This window comes from Tricharina praecox (assembly GCF_024521635.1).
Source record: "Tricharina praecox strain CBS 144465 chromosome Unknown BZA05scaffold_3, whole genome shotgun sequence".
In the NCBI taxonomy this organism is placed as follows: domain Eukaryota; kingdom Fungi; phylum Ascomycota; class Pezizomycetes; order Pezizales; family Pyronemataceae; genus Tricharina; species Tricharina praecox.
In genome coordinates, this window is record NW_026250405.1 from 802302 (window position 1) to 818673 (window position 16372).

A 16372-nucleotide genomic window follows, 5' to 3' on the forward strand; every position below is an offset into this window, starting at 1 on the left:
GTAGTTAGGTTTGCGGGGCTGGTGGCAGAGGGGACCCTTGCGGCTTTCTCGGCTTGGCTGCATTTAAATTGCACAAGAGCCGCCTTCAGTTCTCTCTAAAAATTTAACTGGAGAGAGTTTTGGAATGGCGTTTTGCCTCCAACTTGCTCATCGTCGATTGAGTCACCTTGGCCAGCGATCACCCTCATTCATTCTCGCAACACCGACGAAGTTGCAACGTATTCGGACCACAACTGTCACTCTGCTCGAATCCCCTTCGTTTCGAACATTCACCACAATGGAAACCGCCGCAGCTGTCAATGGCACCTCCGCCGGCGCCGAACCGGCCACAAAGCGACGAAAGCTCCAAGGCCGCGAATTCTACGAATCCATCGGATCACCCCGTACAGTAGTCGCGCCGATGGTAGACCAAAGCGAGCTGGTTCGTCGTCTTGCCCCCCACGCTCCCCCGCGCTACCCCACCAGCTAAAGCATCCCACCACTACAGGCCTGGCGACTCCTCTCGCGCCGGCATTCACCGCCGAACACACTCTGCTACACGCCGATGTTCCACTCCCGTCTCTTCGCTGAGAGCCCCATATACAGGCAGCAAGCGTTCCAACCGCCGAACCTGGACGGAAACGTCGCCGACCGCCCGGTGTTTGTGCAGTTCTGCTCCAATAAGCCCGAAGATATCCTTGCCGCGGCGAAGGAAGTGCAGGAGCACTGCGACGCGGTGGATTTGAACTTGGGATGTCCGCAGGGTATTGCGAGAAAGGGCCACTATGGCGCCTTCCTGCAGGAGGACTGGGGGCTCATTCACTCATTGATCAACACGCTGCACGTGAACCTGGACGTGCCCGTAACGGCCAAGATCAGAATTCTAGAAACCAAGGAGCGCAGTCTGGAGTATGCCAAAATGGTGGTCGATGCCGGTGCGCAGGTCCTTACGGTCCATGGAAGGACGAGGGAACAGAAGGGACATAATACAGGCCTCGCGGATTGGAGCTATATCAAGTATATCCGCGACAACCTCCCGCGCGAGGTGGTCATGTTCGCGAACGGGAATATCATGTGGCAGGAGGATGTGGAGCGGTGTCTTGCGGCCACGGGCGTAGACGGCATCATGTCGGCCGAGGGAAACCTCTACAATCCAGCGATATTCGAGACCTCAGAAGACTGGGACAGACGATTCCCAAGAATGGACATCGTGGGCCGGGAATACCTCGACATAATCCGCCATGAGATTCTCCCTCACCTCCCACTTCAGGAGCTCCTGGCCCAGGAACCCTCGAAGCGCTCGCGAAAGAAGCTCAATGAAATATTTAAAGACTCCAATCTCACACCGATCAAGTCCCACCTCTTCAAGCTCTGGCACGCACTTCTCCCCCGCCACACCGAGGTCAGAAACATGGTCGGCCGTGCTTCAACGAGACATATGGGGCCCGGCGGCGACCCGCTGTCGGAATACGAGGAGTGTCTTAAGTGCGTCGAGCAAATCGTTCAGGACGAGCTCCAGAAGAACCCAGAAAAAGTGGATAGTGAAGGGAAATGGGTGGGTCCTGATAGGGAGATCACGGGTGACGGGGATGAGACCACCGTGGAGGGTATCCTGGTCGAGATCAACGGGAAGAAGTTCATGAGATCCGTACCCTGGTACCGATGCCAACCCCACTACCGCCCACTACCGGAGGAGGCTATGGCGGTCGGGGCGCTGAAACTGAAGAAGGGGGAAGTGATGCCAGCTGCTGGGACCACGAGGAAGGCGGAAGATATTTCTGCGGATGATGGACCGGAGACAAAGAAGATGAAAATGGCTGCCGAAGATGGAGATCCAAAGGCTATGGAAGAGTGGGAAAATGGTCCAGGGAAGGATATGAAGGTTGCTGGGTGATCTGAATGGGACATAGAGGTTATATTATATTTGGGCGCACTGATTTGGGAGGCGTTAGATTGTATCTCTCATCATATGTACACGCGGAGAATAGATCTCATGCACGCATGACCCGCCCATTCCAGCTTGCAAACCAACGCCCATCTAGTTGCCTGATATGCCCCTATCTCCCATGCACCTTCTGCTTCGCACTCCTCACCAGCAACGGCGCAACAGCACTCACATCCTTCCCCCTGGACAACCCATCGGCCAACCTCATCCTCTCATGTTTACTCGAGGTCCACTCGACGCTGACTTGCAGCCCCTTGTTCCTGGCATGCCTGTGCAGCTCCCCCACCGCGCCCCCCCACCTCTCGCTCCTGTACTTCGCCCTGCCGGCTATCGCCTCCACTACCTCCACGTTGTCACAATGCACCACCGTCGGCCCCCTAATCCCGGGCAGTCCCAGCGCGTGGCGGACCGCCGCCAGCTCGCGGAAACACTGCGCCTGTGGCGGGTTCGCCGCGAAGGGTATGAAGAACGTGGCCGAAGGCCGTAGCGAGCCTAGCGGCGCGTCGGGCGGATGGTGGAATCCGCCGACGCCGTGGCTGGAGGCGTCGACGTATAGGTGCGTGGGTTGGTAGGTGGGCTGGTGGGTGGGTGGGTGCGAGCGTCCGAGAAGGAGCGTTACGCTGGCTTGGTGCAAAGAGATGGAGGGGGGAGAGGGAGTATTGGTGCGCAGCAGGGGGGCCCTCTGCGTGCAGAGCAGGCGGTAGAGGAGACTGTGAATCATGGTGGCTTGGTTTGTCGAGACGAAGGTGGAGAGGTGCTGCTGCGAAGGAAGTAGACACGCTAGATGGAGGCAGTGGATTGCATGGCCGCTGGATCATCGTGGAGAACAGATGGGACGGGTCATTTCTTTTCCTTTCCTTTCCTTTCCTTTCCTTTCCTTTCCTTTCCTTTCCTTTCCTTTCCTTTCCTTTCCTTTCCTTTCCTTTCCTTTCCTTTCCTTTGTGCAGGAAGCGGCTGGGTCAAACGGTAGGCTTCATTGCTATCCATTGTACTTGTTGTCCTTTCGCACGAAGGACAAAGGCTCAAGGACAAAGGCTGGGTCAAGCAAGAACTGATTGGCCGCATCGTGAATGTTCCAGGCTGTGAGTGACATAGAGTGAATGGCCTGCAGAACCGGTGTCAGGACTTGGCTCGCTGGGAATATGTCGACAATTGACTAGAGCGATCTTGAATTGAGGCACTCCGACCATTTCTGTCTTACTTTGGGCACGTTTTCCTGGAAAGAACAGATGAAATGCAACGTTTCGGGCCACGGCCGATCGGACACCCACGGGCTATCACTCGTGGTGGACTCGGATGGGGGATCGCTTCTAGATCCGAGGCGTTTTCGCAGACGAGCGGTGCAGCTGCGCCTTCTGCTGCGCTCCCGTCGAGCGACGGACGTGAGCGTCGATCCCATGGTGTTCATCGACGCTGGGTACCTTGTATGTACATATCGTCCAGCCACAGTAGGGGTGGAAATTCCTCAGGGTACGATGGAATCCGACATAGCCTCTGAGGGACCCCCCCACTGGTTCAAGCAGAAGAACCCGAGAAGGACACCCTCATCCGTCGGTTCTCCGAAATGCCTCACGTACACACACATTTGGTGGAATGGCAGTGGCGATCCCGTATTGTACAACACGGCACGCAGGATTGTGGAGGGCTGGCTGATTCCACGGATGTATCACGCCCTCCATACATATACATACAACCGGAGCACACATCGCATGATCGGTTTAATATCGATGTCTGGGGGATTCGACCCGCATCTACATAGCTAAATCCTAGCAAAGAAGCACCTGGTTTTTTCAAACTTCCGGCGCCTTGTAATTGAGGATACATGTAGCGGTAGTGTCTCAAAGGCTTGAGGGCTCCGACCTCGGCCCATCCCAAGTAGTCTAAGCTATGAGAATTTCCGAAGCTGTTGCTATACCTGATCTATAAGGTACCTATGCCCCTATACACATCTCGCTCGAGTCCGCACTTGAATTGCCTGTAGAGAGGTAAAGATATTCCATTTCCCACGTATCGATGAGTATAATAGTACAGGATACACGAATACACACACACACACACACACACACACACACACACACACACGACAGGCGACCATTCGTACCAGCCAAACAGCGCACTCGCCCCATCCAGCGTCCGCCCAACAGTTCCCAATGCACTTCCTACGTATTCGCGCACATCAAGAACGCATTTCCGCTGGCGCCATAATGGGTGATGACATCTGTGGTCCTCGTCAGCAACTGGCCATGCATCCCGTCCCCTCGCGCACTCGCGCACTCGCGTTCAACCGCAGGTCCTCAGCACAGCACTCACCACAGAACTTCGCCGAGCTTCCGCTCCTGCTGCCGATAACGACGCGGTCCGCACCCGGAGATCCGCCGGTGTACAGCGAGCTCTTGAACAGCGGGAACTCGTAGTAGGGCGGGGCGCAGCCGCTGTTGAAACTGAAGCCCTCGTAGTTGTTGTACTGGTGCGGGTAGTCGTTGTCGCCCACGGTGCTGCTCGATACGAGGTGGTCGAGGGCCTCGTTGGCCGCCGCTTGCACCGCTGCTTTGGTGAATACGTAGCCTGGGCGTGTCAGTGGGAGTAGATGGAAGGGATGATGGGAGGCGGCGGGGAGGGGGATGGGGGATGTATGTAGGTATGTACCGTTGCAGTTGGCGCCAGTCACTCCCGTTACGGCCGCCGAGGCGGTGGAGGCGAGAAGCGTAAGGACGGCGAGGGCAGTGAGGAAGTACATTGCGGCGGAGGACTGCTGGCTGGCTGGCTGGTTGGGCTGAGGAGGGGATTTGATGGGAGCTAATGGGTGTTTATATACGGCCTGCCGTGTACAGGAGCGAGCTCATCCGCTCAGCAAACGAGAGCGAGAGAGACGAGACTGTCCCCACGGACACTCTCGCCGGTACAGTGCTCTCCCGCGATAAACAAACACCATGGTCTAGCCATTTCCATAGATATTCTATGTACTGGCTGTGGATTGCCGCCTCATCATCGGCCAGCTCCATTAGGAAGGAAGGCTAACGGCGAGCCGTCGTCGTCGGCGGGCTCCGAGACCGCCGATCACGTATATACATAGGCGGTTCAGGGCTCCTTGGATTAAGGGTCCTCGAAACGAGCTGGGCGCCGCCAATTGGCGGCCGGCATTCCCTGGCCGCCGATCCTAATCTCAGCTAACGACATTCGCTCAAGGCTGGAGGAGGAGATGTCAACGCACCCATTCATGCTGTTGTTATTTCGAAGGCAGAGGGAGGGAGGAGTGTCGTCGTCGTCGTCGCGCTCTCTTCCATTCAAAACCCGCTTCCACTGATATCAACGATGCTGCATCATGCTTCTGCGGAGATACCGAATATACATACATAGAGCATGCACGGAATCCTAATGTAAGCTCAGGAACCACCGATATGCGATGCTATGATGCTGCCCGCGTAGAATAGTGATGCGGGGGTAACTACTCTAGCTCCCTTGTTCGGCAATCCGAGTCCCGACGAGCGCACGTGTGGCGGGGAATGCCTATCGATAGGCTGATAACAGCCGCTAGGTCCCCGCCGCGCCGGAGGTTTTGCAATCGTCGTTTCTCAAAGTGCTTGAATGCTGTAAACAGCAGGTCTGGTTGCGAGGGAAGTTGCCTTGTTCGGACGGCGGGTACGGCCGACTACTAATAACTGCACGCAGTCCATCAGCATGGGGTCTCTTTTCACAATACATATGATGGAAAAAGGAAGGCCACGGTGCATCGTCCGTCGAATTGCTACGGTTCCGCTCCAGAATCCGGGACGAGGGACGGCCTGAAGACGTTCGGAAACCGCAGCTAACTAATCCCAACTGGAGGTCGTCCATCCGATCCGTAGCGAAGCAACATGCATAAACACCGTCCGTGGGCGCTGAGAACAACAACTTGAGCGTATGGCAGCGGCGAGAATGCGCACGTTCGTCCGGTCGTTTTCGCTTTCGCAAACCAGCTACCAGCTACCAGCCCACCACTAGGTACTCTACTTGCAGGTCTAGGTAGATATATAGAAGTGGTTATCTGGAAAAACACAGCACGTGCAAGATAACTATCATATATACCTACCAAGTTGAAGTCGGCCCGGATGAGAAGCCCCACGTAGCCACATATTTTCCCCACAGTATTTTCCGAATGCAACTTGAAAGGGGTCAAACCAAACTCTTGAATAGTCCGCTGAGAAGGAGGTGGTCATGATCGAGAGGAATACAATGTATATAGCCACTCCAGTCTACAACCGGCTCCGGCTGACTTCGATCCTCCTACATACCGGCGCGCAGAAAAGCTTCGTAGTTATGCAGTTAAACACCTAAGGCCTCATGTTTACTCGGCCGTGCTGCATACACCGTCTCCAGCTCGAGACTGGAAACTGCTGAAGCTGCTGAACCGTCCGTGATGTGACCCAACTGTGTAGCGAATCATATCTATTGGATCGATATACCAACAGTGAATAAGACACAGTAAGCATATGTATAAGAAGACGCTCATACTTGCATGCATGCTTAGGTATGTATGAAACATTAAGCACCACTATGCACCAGCCAGTCCTCAGCATCGAGCAGCGCACGGTGTATAGTACTCGTCACCCTCCAACACGGCAACAAGGCGACAACCACAACCTTTCACCATCTCAGCCCTTGGCGGCACATTATTTCTCACGAGATCACATTCGTGAGCTTGATGGAAGACTCCAAGCGATGAGGACGAGGACATCGAAAAATACATCTGCACGGTTTGAAGTTTCAGCTGGGGCTGAACATCCGACCCAACGGCGTGTGGAGGAAAACCTGGAAAGCATGCAACGATGTAAAAGTCAAGAGCAGAGGGAGAGGAGTCGGATTATTGATTCGGAGTGTCCTTTCTGGGGAGTTCGGGTGAAGCTTTTGTTGGGCTACCGTTTAGGCGGCCACAATTTGCCCACCTTCTTTCTGGTACATATCAAAGTCCGACTCACGGATTAAAATCTATCCTGGTCCATCTCCCAACGAGAGGAACTGATGTTGAAAATATACGTTTGAAGAGTCAACTAGGCTAGTGGGATTGAACAAGATTAAACCGTATGAGCTGTAAATCTCTGTGCATACATACTCTGGCAAAACCAAAAACTCGACGCCCATACTAAGCACAAAAGCACGCCTCGATGAAGTTATTCAAGCACATGTATCACACATTATCATCCGAGGAAGTGTTCTATTGCTATGCTATCTTGATCACTTGTTCTTCTGCCGCTTCTTGTTCTTCTTCTTCTTCACGGCCGAGACAGCCTCAGTTGCCGTTTGCGGTACAACGTCCGCTGGCTCACAATCACTGAGCCCACCCCACTCCTCCTCTTCATTATCCGCCACCGGCACCGCAGGTGTCTCCTCAGGCTCCTCCGCAGAATCCCTCACGAACGCGACCACAAAGAACCCAATGCCTCCATCCTCGACCGGATTACAGCGTACACACGCCTGCGCAACGATCTCATCGCCATTGCACCTATTCGGCCACCCACGCCTCTCCCACTCCTTTAGGGTCCCCTCCTCCCTCCTCTCCACGCGCCACCCCCTGCTTCTCGCCGTATCGTGAGCCAGCACGGCCACAACGACGTCCTCGTTCTCCTCCGCGTGGATCGAGCAGGTGGAGTACGTGATCTTCCGTGCCGCCGGGAAGGTCATTGCGTGCAGTACCATGGACTCCTGGAAGTCCGCCAGCGCCAACAGGCGGGATTTCTCCAGCTCTTCCTTCGTCTCCTCCTGTTCTTCTGCCTCGTCGGCGGCGGCGACGACGATGGGCACGGGCTTTTCCTTTGCCTTTTCCTTTTCCGCGCCGCGCTTCCGTTTCTTCCCGCCCTTCACCTCCGGCGCAGCAGCAGCTAGTGGGGCGAGCGTGTACTCCTCGCGGCCCACGATGCCACTCCCGCTGCAGCTCGGATCGAGGAGGAGATGCGTGACCGCGCGCAGCTCCTGCGACGCCGGATCAGCCTTGAGAAAGTCCGCGCCGGCTTTGATGTCGATGACTCCGTCGCCGCCAGCTCGCGCAACCATCTTCCTTAGGACCTCGGCGCGCCGCGTGTCCTTCTCAAAAGCGACGACTCTTCCCCCCGGGCCAAGCAGCGCCGCGATGTGTGTCGTCTTGTTCCCCGGCGCGGCAGTGGCATCCACCACTCTTGCGCCGGTGCCCGTCGCGGCCAGGAGGTGCGCGGGAAGGCACGACGAGCGGTCTTGCAGGATTAGCTTGCCGTCCACGTACATCTGGTGCGTCGTCAACTCCGCGCCGGGCGGGAACGCGAGCAGGTTTGGCACGATGGGGTCCACGTAGTAGACCCTTTTCTCCTTCCCGCCATCCTCGGCAAACAGCTCCTTGATCGTTGCGACGGCCGTGTAGTCCTCAAACCCCTCGGCGATCGCCGCCTCGACGCCCGCGGTCTTGAGCGTGTTGATCCGCACCCACCGCGGGATCTTGGATGCGGCCGCTTTGTTCGCCGCGGCTAGCAGCGAGGATAATGTACCGTGCCCCCGCCGGATCCGCGCCCGTGTGAATTCTGCTGACAGCCGCGCTTTGTGCTTCAGCACGGCGTTCTTGAGCGGGCCGCTGGAGGTCGCGATCCCGCCGCGGGTGAGGAGCTGGTCGTGCAGAAGGAGGAGCGCGAGCGGGTGGGATAGCTATGGATTCTCATTCATCAGCCCATTGACACCCCCCACCCCTCCCCAAGGTAAAAGAAACAAAACAAACCTTCCTCTCCAACCCCAAAATCCCGCTGTTGGCAATAACCTCATTGAGGATGTCCTGATGTTTCAGGGTCTCAACGATGAGGGCGTACAGTCTCGCGGGCGGCGACTTGAACGGCGGCGTTTCTTCGCTGCTGGGGGAGCGGTGGTATATGCGCGACTTTAGTGACCCGCTCGTCGACGTCAGGATCGTGGCCGCCTCGATGTACAGCGACATCGCGAGTGCGGTGATGAGAGAAAATTAAAAAATAAGAAAACTAAAAATGGAAATGGAAATGGAAATGCAGTGTGCAGGGACTGGTCGTTGGGTTAAGCTTCGATTTGCAGGGATCGAAGCAGGGCTTGGCATAAGGGCGAGAGAAAGGTACCAGAGACGTCATTAAGTTTCCTCAAGCTCCGAGCTGGTGAATCACAGTTCCCACCAGCTATTGACGGTCAATTCACCATCCCCCCACGACCTCTCGAGTGATATCCCCGTGACTCCGTGATTCCGTGATTCCGTGATTCCGTGAACAGTTGAATGCAATACAATAGACATCCCAACTTCCCAAGTTCCAACACCAACGATAGCGATTCGCGAACATAGCAGATCGAATAGGTATCATACGCAGACGACCTCCCTTCTCCATCCTCTTCCTCCCCATCCCCATCCTTCCCCATCCTCCCCCCGCCATCATCCATCCCCGTCCCCATCCAGCACATTACCATCCAGCAGCAATTCGACGCAATTCGACGCAAGAACAAACAGAACCATCAGAAGCATCAGAAGCAGCAGCAGCAGCAGCAGTGCAGTACGATACTATAATTTACTACTCACCCCTCCCCTCCCACCTCCCCCGGGACGAAGCATACTCATCACCTCCCTCCCCATCTAACACTTATCCCCATCCCCATCCGTTCAATTCCATCCGATTCCACAAAAGAGAGCAGCAGCAGCCGTAGCAGCAAAATGACAGAGAGAGACCCGATCCCAGAGAGAGAGAGATAGAGGAAAAGTATGCCCGAGCACGCAAAACAAGGAACAAGGAACCAAGCCAGAACCAATCGACAGGATGAGATGTAGAGGTGTAGAGATGTAGAGAGTGGAGGGTGATGATGTATAGCATAGCAACATGCATAGCAACATGCGAGTGCGAACAACAGTAACAGTAACAGTACCAAACAAACACAAAAAAAACAACGACATAACATACCGTCCACCCACGCACCCGCCCCCCCCCCCTACAGACACAGACCCCCAGTACACCGGCAAAGAAAACATGACTTGCTCAACACAGCAAAAAAATAATGAGGGGATAGACAGTTGGAGTGTGTATGATGTAGTAAAGCGAGCGAGAAGCTGACAGACAGACAGACAGAAAAGTAAAAAAAATATGGTATGCGAATGAGTGAATGAAGAAGCTATAGTAGGTATGATGCTGACTGACGACAACAACGACGACAACGGTAAAACTAAACCAAAGTAATTTGGAAAAAACCAACCAACCAACAACACGGCACGAAACGAGCGCACGTACGTAAGCAGCAGCAGCAGCAAAAACAAAAACAAAACAAAACAAAACAAAACAAAACAAACCCCTCGAAACCACCCCAACTTAATGGCAGTTCCCCATGCATGCAAGAGAAGAAGACAAGACAAGACAAGACACAACAACCCAATGCGCAAATGCAACAAAGCAAGAAGAAGAAAACCCCCGGCGCAAAAAGAGAGAGATATAGTAGACAGACAGAGAAAGAGTGTGGATGAGGGAGTGTGATGTGCGAATGATGCTCCCCGTGTGTCGTTCCTTGAACGTAGCATGACAATGTGTGTATGAGATGGCGTGCGTGTGGAAGAAGTAAGTAGTAGTAGTGGAGTCGCAGCAATACCAAGCAGTAAGAGTAAAAAGACCAAACCGGACCCGAACCAGAACCCAACCAACCCCAAAACCCCCCGCCGTGTGATATCACAAACCCCTTCGACTTTTTAGATACACCAAACAGCACACGCTCTAGAGAAAAAGAAAAGGAGAACTAAGAGAAGGAGAAAGAAAATGCCCGTTTATAGAAAGCCCGCCACCCGCCGAGAAATCAACAAACATACTCCAGTGATAAAAACAAAATCTTGCGAACGCCTGGTGGTTGCCAGGTCGTTAGAAGAAATGCGTGTACACCTTTGAATCCTCATGAACATCCATTTCCTGTCACATTGGTCAGCATATGTGTGGCCTCGGACACTCCCAGGCATTATATGTGTACGTACCATCTTGAATGTGTTCAACTCTTCCTTAATCTGCTGGGCCAACAGGGGCGTAAGGCGGTTGCACGTGGCAATCTCGCCGCGCCTGTCGTATTCGCCACTGGGCCAGGTATCGTGGAAGGTGATGCGAGGGCTGAAGCTGACGTTGAACTTGGAGCCGGAGCTGGGGGATGCGGGAGCACTGTGGGAGTTGACATTAAGCCTCGGGGGCGCCATGAAGTAATCTTCCTGCTCGTTCTTGTCCTTGACGGACTGGGATTTGTTGCTTCCCGGTCGCTGGTTTTCGGGTCCAGATACGATGGGGATCTCGGGGAGCTGGAATCCGGACGGAAGTGTGTCGGTGGGCTTGGTCACCGGGGAGGAAGAACCAGCGCCTGCAATTCCAGTCAGTCATCTAGCCCAATAAACAGTGCAACATAAACCTACGTTTAAGGATTCCCTTCACCGAAGCCGTAACCTCCGTCTCTCCACCAACAACGCTCCTTCTCCTATGACTACTGCCGCTGGCACTACCTCTCCGTCCCTCGGAATTGGCGGTGCCGACTCGCGAGTTCACCTCGAGAGAATTCCGTTCGAGTTTGGGAAAGCCCGTTCCTCCACCCACCTGGTCGGCAGCATTGACGTTGACATTGACCTTTTCTCGTTCGGCTTCAACCGTGATCATCGAAACCTGACCTGGGCTGGGCTGTGCGGACACGGGACCGCTCGCGGGCTCAACTCCGGTAACCGATTTCGGCCTGAAAAGCCCGACGAGCGAACGACTCTGTCTCTTGATGCCCTTGCCCATCTTGCGGATCATGATCGAGGCGGACGACGCGGTGGACGAAACCGAGATATTGTCGGTCGATCCGGTGAAAAAGTTGCCCTGACCGTTGTAAATGTTCTCGCCCAACCCAGCAGCTTCCTGGCGTCTCGCGATGCGCGCCTGCTCTATGTCCTGCTCTTCTCGGAATCTATCCTGGCGGGCTCGGGCACGCTCTGCAGCCTCCTCGCCACGCATCGAATTGACGGCCGAAGCCTTTCTCAGTTCAGCCGCACTTCCGAAAGAAAATGCACGCCGAAGTCTGTTCTTCATTCCCTTCTTCGGGCCATCGTTCAATGCGTTGAGATGCTCGACCGCGGAAGAGTTCTTGCCACGCTCCTCTGTTTCGGCCGCAACAGGTGTCATGGGCTTCTTTCCGGCTGCGTTGGATTCGGGGCCGACTGCGGATCTCGAAAGGGGAGAAGGAGCGGTCGTCCGTTTGCTAACGTCGGCTGATGAGCCTCGTGGTGGGATGTTGACGACGTTGTACTCGTGGGTCGGTGCGACCGTCGTCTGTACGGGCGACTGCGCTGTGTTGGAACCGTTCGATACGATGGAGTTTCGATTGCTCTGTTATGACGTTAGAATCGCGACACGTGACACCAGAACTTCGCTGGAGCGGCTTACCGAAGCACGAGAGGAGCTACCCGAAGCTGAACTATCGGTACTACCCGTCCGTCGGCTTCCGGGTCTCATCGGGGGCTTGAAGTCTCCAACCACAGTGTTCTTGCTTCCGGTAGACGTATCGGGCGCGACCGCGCCGATCGGGTTGGTACTCGCAAGCTCCTGCCTCAAAAAACTCTGGAAATTTTCGGCCGTCATGGATCCAGGACCCACTGATCTTCGTCTGCTCTGAGTCGTTTGGTAGGTCGAAGGTCGTTGGTATGTGTGGATGTCGTCGACAGATTGGCTGCGTAGCTGTCCGGTGTAGTCGCCAACAAAAGGGGCCTTTACGACACCTTGTCCAAGATTTGCCGCGCCGTTGCTGTTAGGTAGCGACGGAGAACTGTTGGCTCGGCTGGGATGTTGGTAGACGGCAGCCACCCCTGAGCCACTGGGCTGAGCTGAACCAGCAGGCAAGCCAAGTTGTGAATTTCTGTTGACCCGCTTGTACCTGTCGGGCTTTTCTCGGGTGGGAGATGGAGCCGCTGGTGGTATGGCTTGTATCGTGGTCGACAGCGGCCTCACGTTCTGTCGCGAGCCTTGATTGAGGGAAGAGTCGTCGGTCGAACGTGGGGATGATTGGGACGGCACACGTAAGTTGGCGTCGGATGACAGCGAGTCCAGAGAGGTGTAGGCTTGTCGGGTGTCGTCCGGTCTGCCACCCATGGCAGGCTTGGAGGGACTCGGCGCCTTGAAAGAGGTAAGGCCAGGGGTCGATGTGAAGGCATAGGGTGAAACGGGAGCGGAGTAGACCCGATAGCTGCCACCGTTGTTGCTGTTGTTGTATCGCGAAGCGTTGCCGTTGTGCTGTCCGGGTCCCTGAGAAGCACCATGCGACGCTTGCGAACGCGGCTGCATGAGACTAACGGGAGCTGATGACTGCTGTTGGGCGGGATAAGTCTGGACAAGAGCTGCCATCGCTGGGCGATCACCGCTACTCACTGAAGCCGCCAGGCCGACGATTTGAAGAACGGCTCGCTTGGTTGGCTGCGAAGGTTCGGGGAGATCGGGATCGGGAGGTGGGGTTGTGTTGAGTCGGGTCGGGTTGGGTGAGATTGTTGTATGTAGATGGCGTATAAAGGTGACGGGAAACCGAGAAGTGGCAAAGAAAAGGAAAGTCTATGTGCAGTCGCGATTTAAGCGTCCGTCTGCGGATCCAACGTAAGCATATCGGGACCAATCGTGGGGTGGTAAACGTTCGTTCCACGGGAGAGGGGGGGATGAAACGGACAAGACCGTTGTTCAGGAGGCACAACGCCAATGATAGCAACGCGATACGTGAAGGGAGGCAGGAGACGGTACTAACCCCTTGAAAGCTCAACCGTGAAGACAGCGAGAACCACACACTAAAAGTATTAAAACGACGTTGTATAGCGTGCAAAGTGTTCACAAGAATCGAATGAAAAGTGACGAAAGCTGGCGGGCCGTGGGTGCGGGCTGCGTGACTTTCTTCGAGCTACAACAGTGAAGTCGTCGCTGCTCCTCCGCTGATCTGGTCGTCCAAATCGGCGTGATTAAAGAATTGAACGAAAAGTAGTAAAGGCCAAAGCTGCTGCTTCCTCCGTGTGTGCGGTAGCAGAGAATCGGGAGAGAAAGGGGGCGGGGGGGGCGAAGGAGCGAAAGAGTTCTGGCTTTCGCGCGAAGTACGGAGCGTGGGTGGTCGAGTGTCGTCCGGCGCGGGTAACAAGCGATCCGAGAAATCAACAGTCCAGCAGTCTAGGGGGCGTGGGGGAGGAAGGAAGGCGGAGGGCGGAGCGGGCAGCGGTGGGATAGCGGGTTGGCGAGTAGTGTACAAAACGAGGGAGCGCGCGAAGACGAAGAGTGAGTGAAAGGATGATAGGAGGGCGACGTAATTGCTGGAGGGCGAAGGAAGGGGGGTGGAGGGGGATGGGGGTTCGCTTGGCTGGGGGGAGGGGGTGGTGGTGGTTGTGGTGGAAGCCCTTCAGAACGGAGCCAGGGGGTTACGGAGGAGAGAGGTTGCGAGAGTTGTAGGCAGGGCGACGGTCGACGGCAATGGAAGGGGCGGGAGGAGAGAAGGTCACGGAGGAGAAGCCCGATGACCAGGCTGACAACTCAAGAGAAATAAGAACCGAAGGGCACCCGGACGGACGACCCAGCTAGCGAATGGGGGTGGAGAGAAGGCGAAGTCGGTCGGCACGGGCGGTGGAGGGAGGAGGGCAAAGAGCAGAAGGGGGAGGGGGGAGGGGGGGCAAAGGGAAGGGGAAGGGGGTAGCGATCCACAAATGAAGTGACGGATGTGATAGTAAACTTTTATGTAGGGACGGAAGGAAGTATGTAGGTTGGATTCAAGTAACCACCGCTCACCGCCATGCACAGCAGCGAAACGATGTACACTACACTAACCACTGTACTCTACTGTACTCTAGATACTCTACAGACATCATATCTACTGAAGGTCATTACTTCATCCAGCCATGGCCGCCCACAGCCCATCCTTCCTTCTGTCCACAGCCCATCTTTCCTTCCATCCATGTCCATGCCTGCCAGTCGCAATGCTCTTCTGAAGAGGAGGAGGTATCTAGAGTGCGAATGAAATGTTGGCTTTGCTTCCTACTCCATCCACCAACAAGCACCGCGAGAGGACCGGTATCTTCATAGGCAGATACTCCAGATCTTCTACTATATTCTCATCCACTCTCCTCCACTCTCCTCCACTCCTCTCCTCCACTCTCCCCCACTCTACTCTATTCCACACAATACGCGCACAGCACAACACCACCGCACAGCACTCTAGAGGGCAGCGGCCATTAAGTCAGTAAGTAGAAGTATATACTCGCGCCCTTGGAGCACATCGATATCACGGCGGAAATAATGGCAATAATGGCAATAACTGGCAGAGAGAGACAGGAGATACAGGCACTTTAATAGAGTGAAGCTCGTGCAGGACACACCCCAGATTACCGCCAGTCAACAAACACGGATGCTGAAAATCCGAAGAGGCCACAAAATCAACAACGGCTTTTTTTTTGATCGGAGAACCCACCACCACCACCACCACCACCAGCTCTCGGCGGAGAGGGAGGGAGAGGAAGAGGCCACATTAGCTCGACACTAGTCAGGGCCCGGCTGCATCGAATCAGGCAACGTCAACGAGCCCACCACTCTCCACCCCCCCCCAGAAATCAACAGTCGCGGCTCGCCCATGACATCAAGGGGGGAAGAAAGGGAAGGCTGCTGTTCTATCTTTAAATTTTTAATTTTTTTTAATATAACACATTTCTGATATGGTTCCGCAGTTGCAGAATCCAATGTGGCACGGTGGCACCGAGATCTATGACATGTCCCCATGCCCTCATGTCCCCATGTACCCATTACCCGAACCTAGACATCTCCCACGGCCAGTGCGACTTCCGGAATACATACCGTACCTAACAAACAGACGACACAGCGACCGGCCGACCGATTGCACGGAGGAATCGCACATCCGAAAGCGCCGCCGAGAGCTGAAGAACGCAGACAGCAGAGACGCGTCGGTTTCAAATGCAGGCCCGATTACTGCATTGCGACATCTGAACCCCACCGCCAGCCACTCAGGCGCGATTGCCGTGGACTCGATAACACGCGATATTATTGGTGCACCGCCAGTCGCAACTCGCTGGTGCTAAGCCAACCTGGGAAGAAGCAAATTGCCCATTTTAGGATGCTTGGCTGCGATTATCCCGTCCTTCCACCTCTGCAGATCGTACTCCACATAAAGTACCTCCAGGGATTGCTCCACCGCCAGCCCCAGCTTCACTCGTGTGCTCCCCCAGCCTGGGTGGGTGTCGTGACGACAACGGTGAGGACGACGGGACGACGGGAGTCTTGCAGCCAACGGTTGGAAGAGAGAGTGTTCGCACGGGGGGGGGGGGGGGGGGGGGGGGGGGGGGGGGGGGGGCATGCTCGTCTTCGTCCTTCCCTCTCCCATGAGCCCTATATACCACCTATAGTGGAGTACTGACCAGTTACATGTACAGCGTCGAACAGCCCCATCGGACCCGCTGAACAACATCCATGTGCTCCGTCAAACGGA

At 55.3% G+C, this 16372-nt stretch overlaps 6 protein-coding genes across 6 annotated transcripts; 1 reads left to right on the top strand and 5 right to left on the bottom strand.

Moving 5' to 3' along the window:
* Positions 1–277: 277 nt before the first annotated feature.
* Positions 278–1873, top strand: BZA05DRAFT_441629 (dihydrouridine synthase-domain-containing protein; the record flags this gene model as incomplete). Its single annotated transcript, XM_051486684.1, has 2 exons — positions 278–421; positions 488–1873. 2 exons carry the CDS (start codon positions 278–280, stop codon positions 1871–1873), a joined length of 1530 nt encoding a protein of 509 aa, XP_051342966.1.
* Positions 1874–2036: 163 nt separating this feature from the next.
* On the bottom strand, positions 2037–2645 carry BZA05DRAFT_441630 (uncharacterized protein; the record flags this gene model as incomplete). Its single annotated transcript, XM_051486685.1, has 1 exon — positions 2037–2645. The coding sequence occupies one exon, from the start codon at positions 2643–2645 to the stop codon at positions 2037–2039; it is 609 nt and encodes a 202-aa protein (XP_051342967.1).
* A 1253-nt stretch (positions 2646–3898) lies between these two features.
* BZA05DRAFT_386951 (Ribonuclease/ribotoxin) lies at positions 3899–4822 on the bottom strand. The gene is made up of 3 exons (XM_051482525.1): positions 4571–4822; positions 4235–4489; positions 3899–4142 (listed from the first exon to the last, which is right to left on the bottom strand). The coding sequence occupies exons 1-3, from the start codon at positions 4659–4661 to the stop codon at positions 4084–4086; spliced, it is 405 nt and encodes a 134-aa protein (XP_051342968.1). The 5' UTR covers positions 4662–4822; the 3' UTR covers positions 3899–4083.
* Positions 4823–7064: 2242 nt separating this feature from the next.
* Positions 7065–8899, bottom strand: BZA05DRAFT_163917 (S-adenosyl-L-methionine-dependent methyltransferase). Its single transcript, XM_051479116.1, has 2 exons — positions 8640–8899; positions 7065–8569 (listed from the first exon to the last, which is right to left on the bottom strand). The coding sequence occupies exons 1-2, from the start codon at positions 8850–8852 to the stop codon at positions 7136–7138; spliced, it is 1647 nt and encodes a 548-aa protein (XP_051342969.1). The 5' UTR covers positions 8853–8899; the 3' UTR covers positions 7065–7135.
* A 600-nt stretch (positions 8900–9499) lies between these two features.
* BZA05DRAFT_386958 (uncharacterized protein) lies at positions 9500–9848 on the bottom strand. Its single transcript, XM_051482526.1, has one exon. The coding sequence runs from the start codon at positions 9819–9821 to the stop codon at positions 9534–9536; it is 288 nt and encodes a 95-aa protein (XP_051342970.1). The 5' UTR covers positions 9822–9848; the 3' UTR covers positions 9500–9533.
* Positions 9849–10767: 919 nt separating this feature from the next.
* Positions 10768–13257, bottom strand: BZA05DRAFT_415710 (uncharacterized protein; the record flags this gene model as incomplete). The annotated part of the gene is made up of 4 exons (XM_051485331.1): positions 10768–10815; positions 10878–11248; positions 11301–12246; positions 12304–13257. 4 exons carry the CDS (start codon positions 13255–13257, stop codon positions 10768–10770), a joined length of 2319 nt encoding a protein of 772 aa, XP_051342971.1.
* Between the last annotated feature and the right edge of the window lie 3115 nt (positions 13258–16372).

Coding starts and splice junctions, on each gene's coding strand:
- BZA05DRAFT_386951 (XM_051482525.1), bottom strand. CDS start 4,661: ATGTACTTCCTCACTGCCCTCGCCGTCCTTACGCTTCTCGCCTCCACC. Junction 4,490..4,570: donor GACTGGCGCCAACTGCAACG/GTACATACCTAC, acceptor TGACACGCCCAG/GCTACGTATTCACCAAAGCA. Junction 4,143..4,234: donor AAGCTCGGCGAAGTTCTGTG/GTGAGTGCTGTG, acceptor CGAGGACCACAG/ATGTCATCACCCATTATGGC.
- BZA05DRAFT_163917 (XM_051479116.1), bottom strand. CDS start 8,852: ATGTCGCTGTACATCGAGGCGGCCACGATCCTGACGTCGACGAGCGGG. Junction 8,570..8,639: donor TTTTGGGGTTGGAGAGGAAG/GTTTGTTTTGTT, acceptor GAGAATCCATAG/CTATCCCACCCGCTCGCGCT.
- BZA05DRAFT_386958 (XM_051482526.1), bottom strand. CDS start 9,821: ATGTCGTTGTTTTTTTTGTGTTTGTTTGGTACTGTTACTGTTACTGTT.